Source organism: Hyperolius riggenbachi, chromosome 9, assembly GCF_040937935.1.
Source record: "Hyperolius riggenbachi isolate aHypRig1 chromosome 9, aHypRig1.pri, whole genome shotgun sequence".
Classification (NCBI taxonomy): Eukaryota; Metazoa; Chordata; class Amphibia; order Anura; family Hyperoliidae; genus Hyperolius; species Hyperolius riggenbachi.
Window position 1 is genome coordinate 106,776,495 of NC_090654.1, and position 16,785 is coordinate 106,793,279.

General features: G+C 41.7%; 1 protein-coding gene across 1 annotated transcript; it reads left to right on the plus strand.

Annotated features, from left to right (window-relative positions):
• Positions 1–3,841: 3,841 nt before the first annotated feature.
• LOC137533528 (olfactory receptor 6N1-like) lies at positions 3,842–4,777 on the plus strand. Its single transcript, XM_068254902.1, has one exon. It carries the CDS (start codon positions 3,842–3,844, stop codon positions 4,775–4,777), a length of 936 nt encoding a protein of 311 aa, XP_068111003.1.
• Positions 4,778–16,785: the final 12,008 nt, after the last annotated feature.

The window sequence follows — 16,785 nt, forward strand, 5'->3', positions numbered from 1 at the left end:
GGTAACATCCTCAGTGCAGTCTTCAAAGAAAGCCCAGACTTTAACTGGCTGAGGACTCGGACCTCGTGCGTGATGTGCTGGTGCTGCTTAACCCACTGCTGGACGCTTGAGAGGTCATCCAAGTAATTATCTGGTCCTGTTCTTTTGGATCTGTGAGGGTTGTTGTCCTGGACAACATGGGCAGTATTGAGTGGGTTTTCTTGGGTGCTCCCCTGTGGCCTGTACGTGAACCGTCAGGGGAAACACCTCTTCCCTTGCCCCTCCCTCTTTCACCGGATTTCTTCCTCATTTCACTTATCCTTAAAGTACACGCTGACTGGCAGCAGTACAGTGGCAGTACAGAAATGCTATACAGTGGTGGGTGAGCGGTGTACCACTATTGTCAGCAGTGACACAGAGCACAATGCTATACAGTGGCGGGTGAGCGGTGTACTACTGTTCCCAGCAGACACAGAGTGGAAGTAAACACAATGCTATATAGTGTGGCTGAGCCGTGTACACAGAGTGGCATTAAACACAATGCTATATAGTCTGCTATATAGTCACCCCGAACAGGGTGATGTTCTGCAGAACCCGAACAGTGGCAAACACTGTTCGCCCAACACTACTGGGAGGGAACGCAGATTTTAGTACCTAAACACACGATACAACATGTTTTCCGGGGTCGGACTCTGAGGCACATACAGATGGTCCCGATCATCATCCTCATCATACAACTCTTCTCCTGAGTCTGACCCACCCACCACCTCTGCCACCCCAACATCCCCAGACACAGACCCCTCATCGTCCTCAACATTAACTTGGGATGCTGGCCTGAGCCAGACCTCCTCCTCCACATCAGGCCCCATCATCTCCTCAATGGCAGCCCTCATTAATCGCTCTGGCGACGGACTGATGGACACAACGTTCTCCTCCGGGGAGGGCTGCTGCTGACCACTGGCTGCTGGGGTGGATGTTATAGCTTGCATGGGGCGTTGGCTGTTGCTGTTGTTGGGAGTGCTGCTCACAGCGGAGGTCTCTGGGGAACTCATGTTGAGCTCATATAGTGGTTGACGGTGAGTGGAGTATTACTGATCCCAGCAATATACACACTGACTGGCAGAGTACGCAATGCTATATAGTGTGGCTGAGCGGTGTACACAGAGTGGCAGTAAACACAATGCTATATAGTCTGGCTGAGCGAGCGGTGTACTACTGTTCCCAGCAGAATCAGAGTGGCAGTAAACAATGGTATATAGTCTGGCTGAGCGGTGTACATAGAGTGTCAGTAAACAATGGTATATAGTCTGGCTGAGCGAGCGGTGTACTACTGTTCCCAGCAGAATCAGAGTGGCAGTAAACAATGGTATATAGTCTGGCTGAGCGGTGTACATAGAGTGTCAGTAAACAATGGTATATAGTCTGGCTGAGCGAGCGGTGTACTACTGTTCCCAGCAGAATCAGAGTGGCAGTAAACAATGGTATATAGTCTGGCTGAGCGGTGTACACAGAGTGTCAGTAAACAATGGTATATAGTGTGGCTGAGTGGTGTACACAGAGTGTCAGTAAACAATGGTATATAGTCTGGCTGAGCGGTGTACACAGAGTGGCAGTAAACACAATGCTATATACTCTGGCTGAGCGAGCGGTGTACTACTGTTCCCAGCAGACACAGAACAGTAAACAGAATGCTATATAGTGTGGCTGAGCGAGCGGTGTACCACTATTCCCAGCAGACACAGAACAGTGAACAGAATGCTATATAGTGTGGCTGAGCGAGCGGTGTACCACTATTCCCAGCAGACACAGAACAGTAAACAGAATGCTATATAGTGTGGCTGAGCGAGCGGTGTACCACTATTCCAAGCAGACACAGAACAGTGAACAGAATGCTATATAGTGTGGCTGAGCGAGCGGTGTACCACTATTCCCAGCAGACACAGAGTGGCAGTAAACAGAATGCTATATAGTGTGGCTGAGCGAGGTACACAGAGTGGCAGTAAACAGAATGCTATATAGTGTGGCTGAGCGAGCGGTGTACCACTATTCCCAGCAGACACAGAACAGTGAACAGAATGCTATATAGTGTGGCTGAGCGAGCGGTGTACCACTATTCCCAGCAGACACAGAACAGTGAACAGAATGCTATATAGTGTGGATGAGCGAGCGGTGTACCACTATTCCCAGCAGACACAGAACAGTAAACAGAATGCTATATAGTGTGGCTGAGCGAGCGGTGTACCACTATTCCCAGCAGACACAGAACAGTGAACAGAATGCTATATAGTGTGGCTGAGCGAGCGGTGTACCACTATTCCCAGCAGACACAGAACAGTGAACAGAATGCTATATAGTGTGGCTGAGCGAGCGGTGTACTACTGTTCCCAGCAGACACAGAACAGTACACAGAATGCTATATAGTGTGGCTGAACGAGCGGTGTACTACTGTTCCCAGCAGACACAGAACAGTACACAGAATGCTATATAGTGTGGCTGAACGAGCGGTGTACCACTATTCCAAGCAGACACAGAACAGTGAACAGAATGCTATATAGTGTGGCTGAGCGAGCGGTGTACCACTATTCCCAGCAGACACAGAGTGGCAGTAAACAGAATGCTATATAGTGTGGCTGAGCGAGGTACACAGAGTGGCAGTAAACAGAATGCTATATAGTGTGGCTGTGCAAGCGGTGTACTACTATTCCCAGCAGACACAGAGTGGCAGTAAACAGAATGCTATATAGTGTGGCTGAGCGAGGTACACAGAGTGGCAGTAAACAGAATGCTGAGCGAGCGGTGTACTACTATTCCCAGCAGCGACACACAATGACTGGGGGGGACCCTGGCTAGCGTGGCTGGAGCGCGAACTACCCTGCCTGCCTACCCAAAGCTAAACCCACAGACAAATGGCGGAGATATGACGTGGTTCGGGTATTTATTTACCCGAACCACGTGACAGTTCGGCCAATCAGAGCGCGTTCGGGTCCGAACCACGTGACCCGTTCGGCCAATCACAGCGCTAGCCGAACGTTCGGGGAACGTTCGGCCATGCGCTCTTAGTTCGGCCATATGGCCGAACGGTTTGGCCGAGCACCGTCAGGTGTTCGGCCGAACTCGAACATCACCCGAACAGGGTGATGTTCTGCAGAACCCGAACAGTGGCGAACACTGTTCGCCCAACACTAGTCCCTGTGAGGTGTTTTGCAGGGACATAGATACTCATCCAGGGGAGGTAAAGTGGTAAAGGAATACCTATGGCTTTTAATGTTTAATTTTAAATTTACATAAGTATTTACTTCAGCTTGGGAACAGCTGTTTCAGAACTTTTTCTCCCACCATAATTGCAAGTTATGGTTTGAACTAGGGTGAGTTCACACTATACACATTGTGTTGCACTCCATGGGGAAGCACTGTCCTCAGAATTGTAGGGGTAAGTTCATATTTCTGCATTGTAACGGACTGCATCATGCTAATATACATTCTGCAGTGTGTTTCTGGATAACGTGCAAAAACGCTCGCATTACACAACAATTGCATTGCATTCTGCCCGTTGTAGCCCAGGCATTATGCAATGCACATCTCTGAAAATAACTCTACCAATTTGTATAAGTGATGAGAAATAGGTGCTGCTTTTTGACTTTTTATTTAATGATGAAGAATTTTACTATGTTCTTTTCAGCAGAAGCCTTGTAGGTCCCTTTAAACCCCTAAAGACATAAGAAAATACATTAAATGGGATGTTCAGAATGTGATAAATGAAAGTATTCCCCTTATTAAATACATCATTTCAATTAAAATGTGAATGCTGTGCAATATTACAGAAAACATTTTCTTCAAGTGAATGTTCATACACCTGGTAACAATGAATGGGACAGCTGTAACACATTTTATTCTGTTGGCATTTGCTGACTTACGCGAGTTTCAAAACTTATTATCCTTTATTTTTTTCCTAACCTATGTTACATCTATTGTCGGCAATGTGTTCATTATTATGCTTGTTAGAACAGATTCCTCACTTTCCAGCCCTATGTATTTCTTTATTAGCATATTCTCTGCTTTAGAAATGATGTTTGCATCTGTCACTGTTCCAAAACTACTAGCTAACCTAGTCGCAGCAAACAATGTGATCTCTTTTAATGGTTGCATTATTCAAATGTATGTATTCGACTCCATGGGCGTGACTGAATGTTATCTTCTTGCAGTCATGGTCTTTGACCGACATCTGGCTATAAGCAATCCATTACGGTACTCATCGATTATGACCCACACTTTTCGTACTGAGTTAGCCATTTTACCATGGCTCGTTGGCTTTGGAACTATTTTAATCCCTGTCATCTTCACAGCACAATTGGAATTCTGTGGTCCTAACACAATTGATCACTTTTTCTGTGAATTTGCTCCGCTTCAAAGGTTGTCAAGCGCTGATACTTTTGTCAGTCGTGTGTCGACAAGTGTTACCGGTGCCTTTGACATTGTTTTACCATTTCTAGTAATCATGGGACTATACATCCATATCATCGCAACTGTTACCAAGATCAAGACTGTTGAAGGCAAGCAAAAAGCATTTTCCACCTGCACATCCCATCTCATCGTAGCAAGTCTGTTTTATGGTACTGCTATTATCGTGTATGTAAATCCAGGGGGCACTAATCATGATAAATACCTGGCCTTTATGTACACAGCTTTTACACCTATGGTTAATCCATTTATTTACACCTTCCGAAATCAAGATGTCAAGAAAGCCTTCAGAAGATTATTAAACCAATTTCTAACACAGAGTTGCATGCCACACCAATGAGACTGGTGATTGATGTGAAGTTAGCCTTCAGAAGACTATTAAACCAGTTGTAACATAGAATTACACTGTAAAGCAATGTAACTCCTGTTACAGAACATATATTACATAATTTATTTTTTTTATTTACAGGTTGTTCTAATTTAGATAATCTATCGATGTCAATAGGTAAAGTGTACCTGAGAGCAGGAATAAGAAAGATTTTATACTTACCTGGGGCTTCCTCCAGCCCCATGAGCACCTCTGTGTCCCTCGCTGTCCTCCTGCATGCCGCCATTCAGCCGCAGTCAGTCCCGTTAATCTGGCTTAGTCGCGTCAGTCAGGCTCTTCTGCACATGTGCAGCCATCCGCGTATGCGCAGAAGAGCCTGACTGATGCGACTGAGCTAGTTACTGGGGCTGATTGCGGCCGAGTGTTTGAAAGCACTTTAGGCCTACAATTTAGCATTCAATGTGATTTCTGCCCTTAAACGCTGCTTTGCATCAAATCCAGATTTCCCCCAGGACTTTTGGCATGTATCCCACTCCGCAATGCTCCCCTCCAGGTGTTAGACCCCTTGAAACATATTTTCCATCACTTTTCTGGCCAGCATAAGTGTTTCTCGTTTTCCAAGTTCGCCTCCCCATTGAAGTCTATTGCGGTTCACGAAAGTTCGCGCGAACCGAACCTTTCGCGGAATTTCGCGAATCCGGTTCATGAATGGAAAATCGGAGGTTCGGGCCATCTCTACCAAGCAACCTGTATCTCCCTCTGTGCATATGTATATCTATAAAAAAAACTTTTAGCCTACCGCATTGTCGGGGTGGGTGGTTATGGATAATGGCAGTTGATGCTGTCTGTTTTTTTTCATGTCTGTAGTAGTAAAGATGAATATATGCAGGCTGATTGTGGACCAAACAATATGAACAAATTACATGGCAAATATCAATCATTTCTTCATCTCTCTTCTATTTTTTTTTTTTTTAACTTCTCACTTTGCAATGTATTGATTTATTTGTTCCCCTTTTTGCTAAGGTTACTCTTTAAGGCCTGGGGGCAACAGTGTTAGGATGGTGCATAATGTCTCCTAGGGCTGAGCAGGGGTATGTCACTTAGGAAAAAGACTGCAGTGGAGAGTGGGGCATAGGTACCGAAGAGAAGGCAGTAGATCTGTCAGATCTTACTTTTTCAGCTGTGTCTGAGCTTAGTAAAAACCTATTTCATGCAGGCCCCATGTCGACAAGGTGAGAAGATGAAGCTATCATCTAGACAAACAACCATGAGGTCACCAATAGTTTTGGATGATGTCATTTACCAAATGTTAAAAAATTGCTACAGCATTGCATAGGCTGAATGCCATGAGTTTATATACAAAATGACTAAAACACTGTTCTATCCATCACCCTCTCCAATTGAGACCAGGCTGTAAGCTCCTCACTGATCCAGTTTAATAAAGACCTTGACTGGTTTGAAACAGATTCATCCAGAAAAAGAGAAACGGGATAGCGTTCAGGTCCATTTTACAGACATACATCTCAGGCCCCTGCCTGAAGCACCATTCTAATTAAAGAGTAGCATGGTCCCACGCTAAGCCACACAAACACCAGGAACTACCATCCACTGGCATCAGGGTATTTAAAGTAGGAAACACTGATTGGGGAACCCATTAACCCCCCTTAGTCCTATCCTATCCACATGGCACCTTGTAATCCCCAAAAGCCCCACCCACATAGGGCATGGGAAATGTGGTAATGGTTGGGTGATAGAAGGGAACATTGCCACAAAATCCTGCATCTTTCTGTCTATAAATCTGATTTTGGCAAAAAAAATTTCAAGGAGCAATTACAGGGACAAGGGAAACGAGTTGAGAAACAGACAACATGCGGTATGTGTATCCAGCATTAACATATTCAGCATGAACATATCTCTGGGCTTATCTTAGGTAGCTTAACGTATACTTTATGGGTTGAAAATCGTTATCATGAACTATCTTTCCTTAAGTATTTTATCCTTATCTGTTTAAATGTTTTCAAAAACCCACAAGCAATAAATAAGTGAAAATAAAGCAAATGTAACATCTATATATATAATAGAGTAAGTGCCTCAACCTTCAAGCAAGAAGAAGAAGTAGCGCCCTGCCCCCAGGGCCGGTCCAAGCAAAAAGAAGGGGCTGGTCCAAGCAAGAACAAGAAGTAGTGTCATATCAAACCAAGGGCAAAGAGGGATAATTTGCATATTCAGTAGCAGTGCATTGTGGGTAACCACAAATGTTCACTTATAGCTGAATTATTGCAAATTTGCTTCTGTTTTAAGAAGGAAAATTACACCAAGCTTTGCTTTTTTTAGTAGGAGGGCTTTTTGGTCTCTTTTATGCACCTATACATTCTTAGTAGTTTGGGTCACCCTGATCTGCTTGGTTACTCTGTTGTACTGGTCCAAGTCCTATCTCATACAGCCTTATCAATCCCTGCCATGTACTGATGAGTACCAAAAGTCTGAAACAGGCTGTCACATGTGGGTTTGATATGACTGTGTAAAACTTGAAGCTATAGGCTTGCTTGACTTACCAAGGGTGAAAAGGAAACATTTGCATAATTAGTAGCGGTGTATTGTGGGTAATCACAAATGTTCACTTATAGCTGAATTATTGCAAATTTTCTTCTGTTTTAGGAAGGCAAATTATACCAAGCTTTGATTTTTTTAGTAGAAGGTATTTTTGGTCCCTTTTATCCACCTATACATTCCGAGTGGTTTGGATCACCTTGAACTGCTTGGTTACTCTGTTGTACTGGTCCAAGCCCTATCTCATACAGCCTTATCAATCCTTGCCATGTACAGATGAGGACCAAAAGTCTGAAACAGTCTTTCACATGTGGGTTTGATAAGGCTGTGTAAAATTTAAAGCTATAGGCTTGCTATACACCAGTGGTTCTGCATGCTTGCTTGGCTTACTAAGGGTGAAAAGGAATTATTTGCATATTTAGTAGCAGTGCATTGTGGGTAACCACAAATGTTCACTTATAGCTGAATTATTGCATATTTCCTTCTGTTTTAGGAAGGCAAATTACACCAAGCTTTGCTTTTTTTAGTAGGAGGTCTTTTTGGTCCCTTTTATCTCCCTATACATTCCGAGTGGTTTGGGTCACCGTGAGCTGCTTAATTACTCTGTTGTACTGGTCCAAGCCCTATCTCATACAGCTATATCAATCCCTGCCATGTACTGATGAGGACCAAAAGTCTGAAACAGGCTGTCTACATGTGGGTTTGCTATGACTGTGTAAAATTTAAAGCTATATGCTTGCTATACACCAGTGGCTTTGGATGCTTGCTTGGCTTATCAAGGGGGGAAAGGGGTAATTTGCATATTTAGTAGCAGTGCATTGTGGGTAACCACAAATGTTCACTTATAGCTGAATTATTGCAGATTTCCTTCTGTTTCAAAAAGACAAGTTACACCAATACAGTGTGCGGCATTGCAGGAAGTGACGACAGTGGAACGCACAATGGAACACGGAAAAGGTGACTCATCCCCGCCCGCTGCCTCTTACTAATAGTGGTGGCTGCTACTGTGCTTAAGCTGGAGGGGGAGTGCACAGGACCCAGGTGGGGTGGGGGGTTCCTGCTGAGCTTAAGCTGGAGGTTCCTGCTGAGCTTAAGCTGGAGGTAGAGCACACATGGGGGACCCAGTTGAGGGGGGGTCCAACCCCCTCCCCGCCGCTGTGCCCAATACCCCCTTCCTGCCCTCTACCCTCTTATGCGGTGTATGCAAAGCCGCGGGTCGGCTAGTTTAAATTAATCAGCAAAAAGCACATTTTTAATGACCTTGTTTCTTGCTTGGAAAGTGCTGAAAAGTTATTTTATAAACAATATGATGAATAGATAAGGAGACATGCTGTATTTCATGCGACAAGTTTTGCTAATCATCAACACCTTTTATACTTTTGACCCAACCTTCACTCTGATAGAAACACTGTGGCATAGCTGCCTTTTATATGAACAGAAAAACAAAGCAATCACACTGAAATAATATCTGTCTGCTATATCACTGGGCCACTATTTGGCTGTGTTATTTTCAACACAAAATAAAATCTCTTGACTTCATGCTTTGAAACATGCAGAAAATGTAAGCACCCGTATTGATCCACAGATTTCACCTTACCTAATTGTGGCCCTTATTCAAATTACTTTTCCAAAGTTTTCTCCTAGGAGATAATTGTTCATCTTTAGTTTAAATAATTTTTCAGCACTCTGTAATTGGAAAAAAACCAAACAGTAGGTGACAAAGTATTTTCTTGTTTGCTGGTGACATAAAGGGACCCTGAGCAGACTCTCAAAATGATAATCTGCACTTACCATGCGCAATTGCGCATGCGTGGCCCGTCTGTGCTCCCAACTCAATCACGTGCCCATCTCCGTAAGCATTCTGCGCATATGCGGTTCAGTCTTTCGTGAAACGCACATGTGCAGGACACTTATGGTGACCGGTGCATGATAGACCCGGGTGCGCCGATGGCCAGGCATGCACAGTTGTGCAAGACTTCGCCCAAAGTCACCAGGGCCACCCGAAGGACCACAGCGGGGACCCACAGGACACCAAGGGTCCTCATGGTCTACAGGGGGCTGGAAGAAGCCCCAGGCAAGTGCCGATTTTCATTTTACGGGTCTGCTTAGGGTCCCTTTAAAAGGCATTTTACTGATAAGGTGTGAGAATATCACCTGGGAGAAAATGTAGAAGAAAAATGAATTGAATCAAGGCTTGTGTGTAAGAAAGTCAGGGGATCTCTTTAACATTTGCTCTTGTGTAAATATTTTAATGAAGAGGCTACAGCAGTCATTTCTCAAGAGACTTTAGAAAAAAAAAACACGTAATCCCTGAGGGCTTTGTTAGGACTGTAAAATATGAGAAAGTGACAATAATAACATCATTCCCCTTAGTCACATAATTTAACGGTGCACAATGTATGAAGGGTATATAAAGTTTATTCACAGTAGCAGACTAGATGGAATTTGCTTGATCCCTTATTATTAAGTAATGAGCTTAAATCTTACATTCCACATTGTAAGTTTGCAATTTCTATCCATGTTACCGCATATACAGTATATTATCATAGAGACTGAGGTCTGAATGGGATACCCTTTTGTGTTTGTATTTGCAGCTGTGGTCGCTTCTAAAAGGATTAGCTTTTGGAAGCAATTCACTCCTTCGAATCCTGAGCAGACTGAGCTGACTTAGGCCTGGAACCCACTGCAAAACGTTATCGCTAATCGCAAGCGCTAGCGTTTTGTATGAGCAGTTTGTAAGTGATTTCATGAGCGTTTTAGGAAGTGATTTTATAAAGTGTATCAATTTGCCAGCGGTTGTGTAGCGATTAGCGATTACCGTATTAAAGTCTGATTGGTCCGTTCAATTAATTTGAATTTTGTTACAGTGTGCAGTAACTTTAAAACGCTAGCAAAATCTCTCCCTGCAGGTTTTGATGAGCGATTACGCCAGCGATAATATACTTAACATTGAAGCGATAACGCTCCCAAAATGCTGCATGTCCTGCGCTTGCGATTTCAGGAAGCGCAATCGCTCCAGTGGAAGTTGCCCCATCCATTAACATTAGCTGAGCGTTTTGGCAAAACTCTAGTGTTTTGAATCGCTCCAGAAATGCTCACAAAACCGCTGTTGTGGGTTCCAGCCCTCAGATTCCACATTTATACATAAAACAATCATTCTGTTTACAAGGATGTAAGTGGGAGGGGTGCAAAATGCATATACGAAACGCAAAATACAGATACTACTAAACAGATAGCAGCTTGAAACATAAAGCATTTCGGGGGAATGGGAATTTTGATGAAGAGAAGTGACATTGATAAGATAAAAATGTTTACAATTCTGGTTTTCCAGTCCTGCAGAAATAGAAAACGTATTAAAGGACAGCTGAAGCAAGAGGGATATGGAGGCTGCCATATTTATTTTTAAATACTGTATTACCAGTTTCCTGGCTGTCCTGCTGATTCTCTGCCTCTAATACTTTTAGCTATAGACCCTGAACAAGCATGCAGCAGATCAGGTGTTTCTGACACTATTGTCAGTTCTGACCAGATTAGCTGCATGCTTAATTCAGGTGTGATTCAGATACTACTGCAGCCAAATAGACCACCAGGGCTGCCAGTCAACTGGTGGTGTTTAAAAGGAAATAAATGTGTCAGCCTCCATATCACTTGTCCATATCAGTTGTCCTTTAAGCAAATTACTCCCACAAATCAGGTCAAAGGAAAGCACCACTGATTAAATAAGTATAGATTAGCACTATAGCACTTTATTTACTTATACTTACTTATACCTGCTGGTCAGGCAGCTTATGAGCTGCATTACAGGATTTTGCACTGATTGTATGTAAGCACACTTCTGAAACCCAGGTTTCATTCAGTTGGTGTCTTATCAGGAACCTGCTAAGATATAACAATGCCACCACATTTATTGTACACTGTGCAATACTTTTATCATAATCATGACTGTCTGTTGCTACTAATTATTTATGTTAGGCAATATGGGGACCTAATGATGGTTTTGTAAGTGTTTTTATTTATAAATTGTGATTATATATACAATATATTTTGAGATTGATAATAAAGTTCATCTATATTTATTTATTCAGTGGATTTGTCCTTTGCTCCTGTATTTGGGCATATTGCTTAAAGTGGACCAGAACTCTCGCACAGGACAGAAGGAAAACATACAGTAGAGAAATGCGGAAACAGTAAATTCGGGCGCCTGAGGCTAGTGGACAAATCGGGCGCCGCCATTCACTCCTATAATAAATATCGTTTAATGGGCGCCCGATAGGAAAAAAGGGCGCCGGAGAAAAATAACGTTTTAAAAGCGGCGCCCGGAGACTTAATGTTTTATTACTGCTTCTCATGATTACACATTATTTAATGATTTATACATTTTTAAATATTATTTTTAAACGAAAAACAGTACAATATTTTTTTTCAAACATTATTTTTAAACGAAAAACAGTACATTTTTTTTTTTTTTTTACATTATTTTTAAACGAAAAAACCAACAGGGGGGTCTTAGGTTTAGGCACCAACAGGGGGGTCTTAGGTTTAGGCACCAACAGGGGGGTCTTAGGTTTAGGCACCAACAGGGGGTCTTAGGTTTAGGCACCAAAAGGGGGGTCTTAGGTTTAGGCACCAACAGGGGGGTCTTAGGTTTAGGCACCAACAGGGGGTCTTAGGTTTAGGCACCAACAGGGGGGTCTTAGGTTTAGGCACTAACAGGGGGGTCTTAGGTTTAGGCACCAACAGGGGGGTCTTAGGTTTAGGCACTAACAGGGGGGTCTAGGGGTTAGGGGTAGGTACAGGGAGGGTTACTTAGGCACCAACAGGGGGGGTCTTAGGTTTAGGCATCAACAGGGGGGTCTAGGGGTTAGGGGTAGGTACAGGGAGGGTTACTTAGTAATTTTTTTTTTTAAACGTTATTATACGTTTCACTATTTAAACGAAAGATTAACGTTTTTACAATTGCCGATTTAATGTACAATATTTAATGATTTATAACTTTATAAAACATTAATTTTAAACGAAATACAGTACAATACATTTTTAAACGTTATCCATGCTTATCGTTAAAAACCCGGCGCCCTTTTTTCCCAGCGCCCCTTTTTAACGTACGCGAGAAATGCACCCTGTATGTATTTAAACAGTTTAGCCTGTTTAATTCCCCCTCATCTGTGTCTAATCACAAGTTGTAAATTGATCTCTCTCATGTGTCAGCTGACTGCCACAGCAGATAAGCTCACGTGAAAGCACAGGATGTTACAATATGTCTGCTGCCATGAAAGCAGGAAGTGGAAACACTGGATATTTATTTTAGGATTTGCATCAGCTGTAACAAATAAATATTTTTCTTTAAAGGTTATTATGCTATTGTGTATCTTTTAGAGCAGATATTTTTTTTTCTAACTTTCAGAATTTGAGCAATCAAATTCTTCAGCAATATGCTCTGGATAATAATAATGATGACCACCAGTACACCACATCCTGGGAAGGACAGCAGCATTACCTTATGATTTTAATGATGCCTGTGGCATGTGTGACACTGTGTGAGTGGTTAATTTGACTGCGAGATTTTCTGCATGTAATTTATTGCATCATGTTGTTCCTTTGGTAGTATTGTCAGTAGTTTTTGTGTCCTTGTTTCTATTTCACCTTGCCATGCTGCTGCTGCTTAACTCCTAGAATTATATTTATACAATTATGGGTTTGATTCACTAACCGGCGCTAAGCTGGTTAGTGAGCCTTAACACTCTCGGCTTGATTCACTAAGACAAATAGCGTGCCTTATCAGAGTTAAGGGGCCTTAATGGTGCCTTATCAGAGTTAAGGGGGCTTATCAGAGTTAGCGTGCCTTATCAGAATAGCATAGCAAGCGCTACAAGCTTATGCCTGATAATTGACAATGCCGAGAGCTCTACTCATTGTCAATTATCACTCAGGCAAAAGTTTGTAGCGCTTACTATGTTATTCTGATAAGGCGCGCTAACTCTAATAAGGCCCCTTATCTCTGATAAGGCATGCTATTTGTCTTAGTGAATTTGTCTCAGTGAATCAAGCCCCTAGCACCCTGGTTTGTGCCCACAAAGTGTTAAGGCTCACTAACTGGCTTAGCGCCGGTTAGTGAATCAAGCCCTATATATTTTAGATAAGCTAAAGAAAGTTAGCACCTCTGTTGCTGCTTGGAACCCCTTTGGAAAGAAAGCCTTTCACTTCCTTGATTGGTGAAAAGAAAACACAGATGGCAGGACATTACAGAAATCTTTCTAAGGGCCGGTGCACACCAAGGGCTTGATTCACTAACTGTGATAACCTCAAATATCACACCTTATCAAAGATATCACACCTTATGAAAAGATATCACTCCTTATCAAAGTTAACACGCCTTATCAGAGTAGCATTGCAAGCGCTACAAACCCACAGGGGCTCAAGGCAGGACAAGTGCCATTGCCAATAAGCAGGCATAAGTTCGTAGCGCTTGCTATGCTACTCTGATAAGGTGTGTTAACTTTGATAAGGTGTGATATCTTTGATAAGGTGTGATATCTTTTCATAAGGTGTGATATTTTATAAGGTGTGATATCTTTTCATAAGGTGTGATATTTGATAAGGTGTGATCTTTGATAAGATGTGATATTTGAGTTATCACGGTTTAGTGAATCAAGCTCCTAGAGCGGTTCTGAGCTTTTTTTTAAAAGGCTTTCAGGGGGGAAACTGCTTGGCTAATGTATTTCAATGAGCTGGTGCATACCAGAGCGGCTCGTTTTTTCCCCCAAACGCAAACTCGGGTCCTGCAGCATTTTTGAGATTTCTGGTGCGTTTCTGCCTCAATTTAAAGTATAGGAAAGTGGAAAACTGCTCTGAAAAATTTTAGATCAGAGCGGTTTTCCAAGCGTTTTTGTTACAGAAGCTATTCAGTTACATGAATTACATCTGCTACACAAAAACGCTCCAAAAAACGCTAGGCATGTTTAGAAAATCTCTCTAAACATGCGTAGAATCGCTTTAAACAGCTTCAAAAACCGCTGGCGTTTGCGGATCCGCTAGCGGTTTTTGGTGTGCACTGGCCCTAATATGGATGCATATAGAAAAAAAATATTTTTAGAAGTCTGAGGCTGGGTGCACACATAGCAGAAATGCTAGCGTTGTGTAAAACGCTGCATTTTTGCCGCTAATGAAAGTCTATGGGCCGCAGAAAAAAAAAACGCATACAAAAAATGCATATGCGTTTTTTTGCGTTTTCAAACCTGTGTTTTAGACACATGAAAAAATGCACATAATGAAAGTCAATGGGAACGCAATGGTATGCGTTTTTCATGTGTTTTCCATGCGTTTCCTATGCGTTTTTCCCCAAAAATATATATATTTTTGCTGTATTTCCACTTACTGTTGTCTTCCTAGTGATTTGCATAAATGTAAATATAAACATTTATGGAAAATGCATACTTATATGCGGACTGGTAACGCATTTAAACGCACGCAAACCGCATGAAAAACGGATCGCAAACGCACCAAAAATGCAGAAAAAAAATGCACACAACATTAACATAAAACATGACATAAAACACAGCCTTTCATGTGCTATGTTGTGTGTGCTCCCAGCCTAAGGAGCATTAGGACTAAAGGCTGGTACACACAATGCAATATTCTCATAAGGTCACTGAGTCATTTTATAATTTCTGGCATGTCCAATCTCCTCCCGATCAAAAATGGAAAGGTTTCTTTTAGATCAGTACTGCACAAAACATCCCCATTTTCAACTGGGAACAAATCAGACATGTTGGAAATTATTTATCGACCAATAATGGAAAAATTGCATCATGTGTACCAGCCTTTATGCTAAGGATGTTATGCTGCCTGAGTTCTTGTTGAGAATAATCCTTTGATATGTGCACTTTGTAAGCTAATTTTAACCACTTCACCTCCAAGGGTTTTTCCCCTTAAAAACCAGAGCAATTTTCACGTTTCAGTGCTGCGTTCATTCATCTGCCAATAACTTTATCAGTACTTATCACACTGAAATAATCTATACCTTGATTTGTTCACCAGCAATTAGGCTTTCTTAGGATGGTACCTTTTTGCTAAGAATAATTTTATTCTAACTGCATTTTAATGGAAATAATAAGAAAAAAATTATTTTTGAGTTTTTGGCCATTATAGTTTTAAAATAAAACATTCTACTGTGGATAAAACTTGCACATTTTATTTGCCCATTTGTCCCGCCTTTTGCAAGATTTAAAATATTTTCCTAGTACAATGTATGGGGCCAATATTTTATTTGGAAATAAAGGTGCATTTTTTTTCAGTTTTGCGTCCATTTCTAGTTAAAAGCCCATCATTTTAAAAAATAACAGTAATAACCCTTTTGACGTACATAATAAAAAAAGTTTAGTCCATGAGGTAAATATTTAAGTATTTTTTAATGCAAAAAATGTATTTGTGTACTATGGGACCTTGTGGGAGGGAAGGAGTTCATTTTAAATGTACTTGTGGGTCTTTTTATTACAATAAATCTATGTAGATTTAATTTTACTATTTGGCCACAAGATGTCCTTGCGCATTACTTCCTACTAGCATACTATAAGTATGCAAACAGGAAGTAATGCGTGGACGTGTTACTTCGTTTTGATACAATGACAGCAGCTTCTCATTGATGCCTGCGATCATTGACATGGGGACTTAGATTAATGAATGGGCACTACATTCCTATTCATTCATCCCTCCTCTAATGATCGGCGGTGAGAACAAATGTGGGACCGTGCACGGGATCAAGCAGGAGTAAGCAGCAACAAGGGTCAAGAATGTGGTGTTTTGCAGGAATGTAGAAACTGATCCAGGGGAGGTAACGTGGTAAAGGAATACCTAATACCTTAATGTTAAATTGTAATTTTACATAAGTATTTACTAGTGAACAGCAGTTTCAGGCCTTTTTTCCCCACCATAATTGCAAGTTATGGTTTGAACTAGGGTGAGTTCACACTATACACATAGTGTTGCACTCCATGGGGAAGCACTGCCCACAAAATTGTATGGGTAAGTTCACTTTTCTGCATTGTAACAGACTGCTTTATGCTAATATACATTCTGCAGTGCGTTTCTGGATAGAGTGCAAAAACGTGCGCATCACTCAACAATTTAGAGTGTGCATTGCATTTTGCCCCTTTGTAGCCCAGGCATCATGCAATGCACATAGTGTGAGCTTTGCTGGAAATAACTCTGCCAATTTGTATAAGTGATGAGAAATAGGTGCTGCTTTTTGACTTTTTATTTAATGATGAAAATGTTTACTATGTTCTTTTCAGCAGCCTTGTAGGTCCCTTTAAACCCCTAAAAACATAAGAAAAGACATTAAATGAAATGTTCAGAATGTGATAAATGACAGAATTCCCCTTATTATATGCATTATTTCAATTAAAATGTGAATGCTGTGCAATATTACAGAAAACATTTTCTTCAAGTGAATGTTCATACACATGGTAACA

Bases quoted from the DNA above. Each gene is read 5' to 3' on its own strand.
- LOC137533528 (XM_068254902.1), top strand. From the start codon at position 3,842: ATGAATGGGACAGCTGTAACACATTTTATTCTGTTGGCATTTGCTGAC.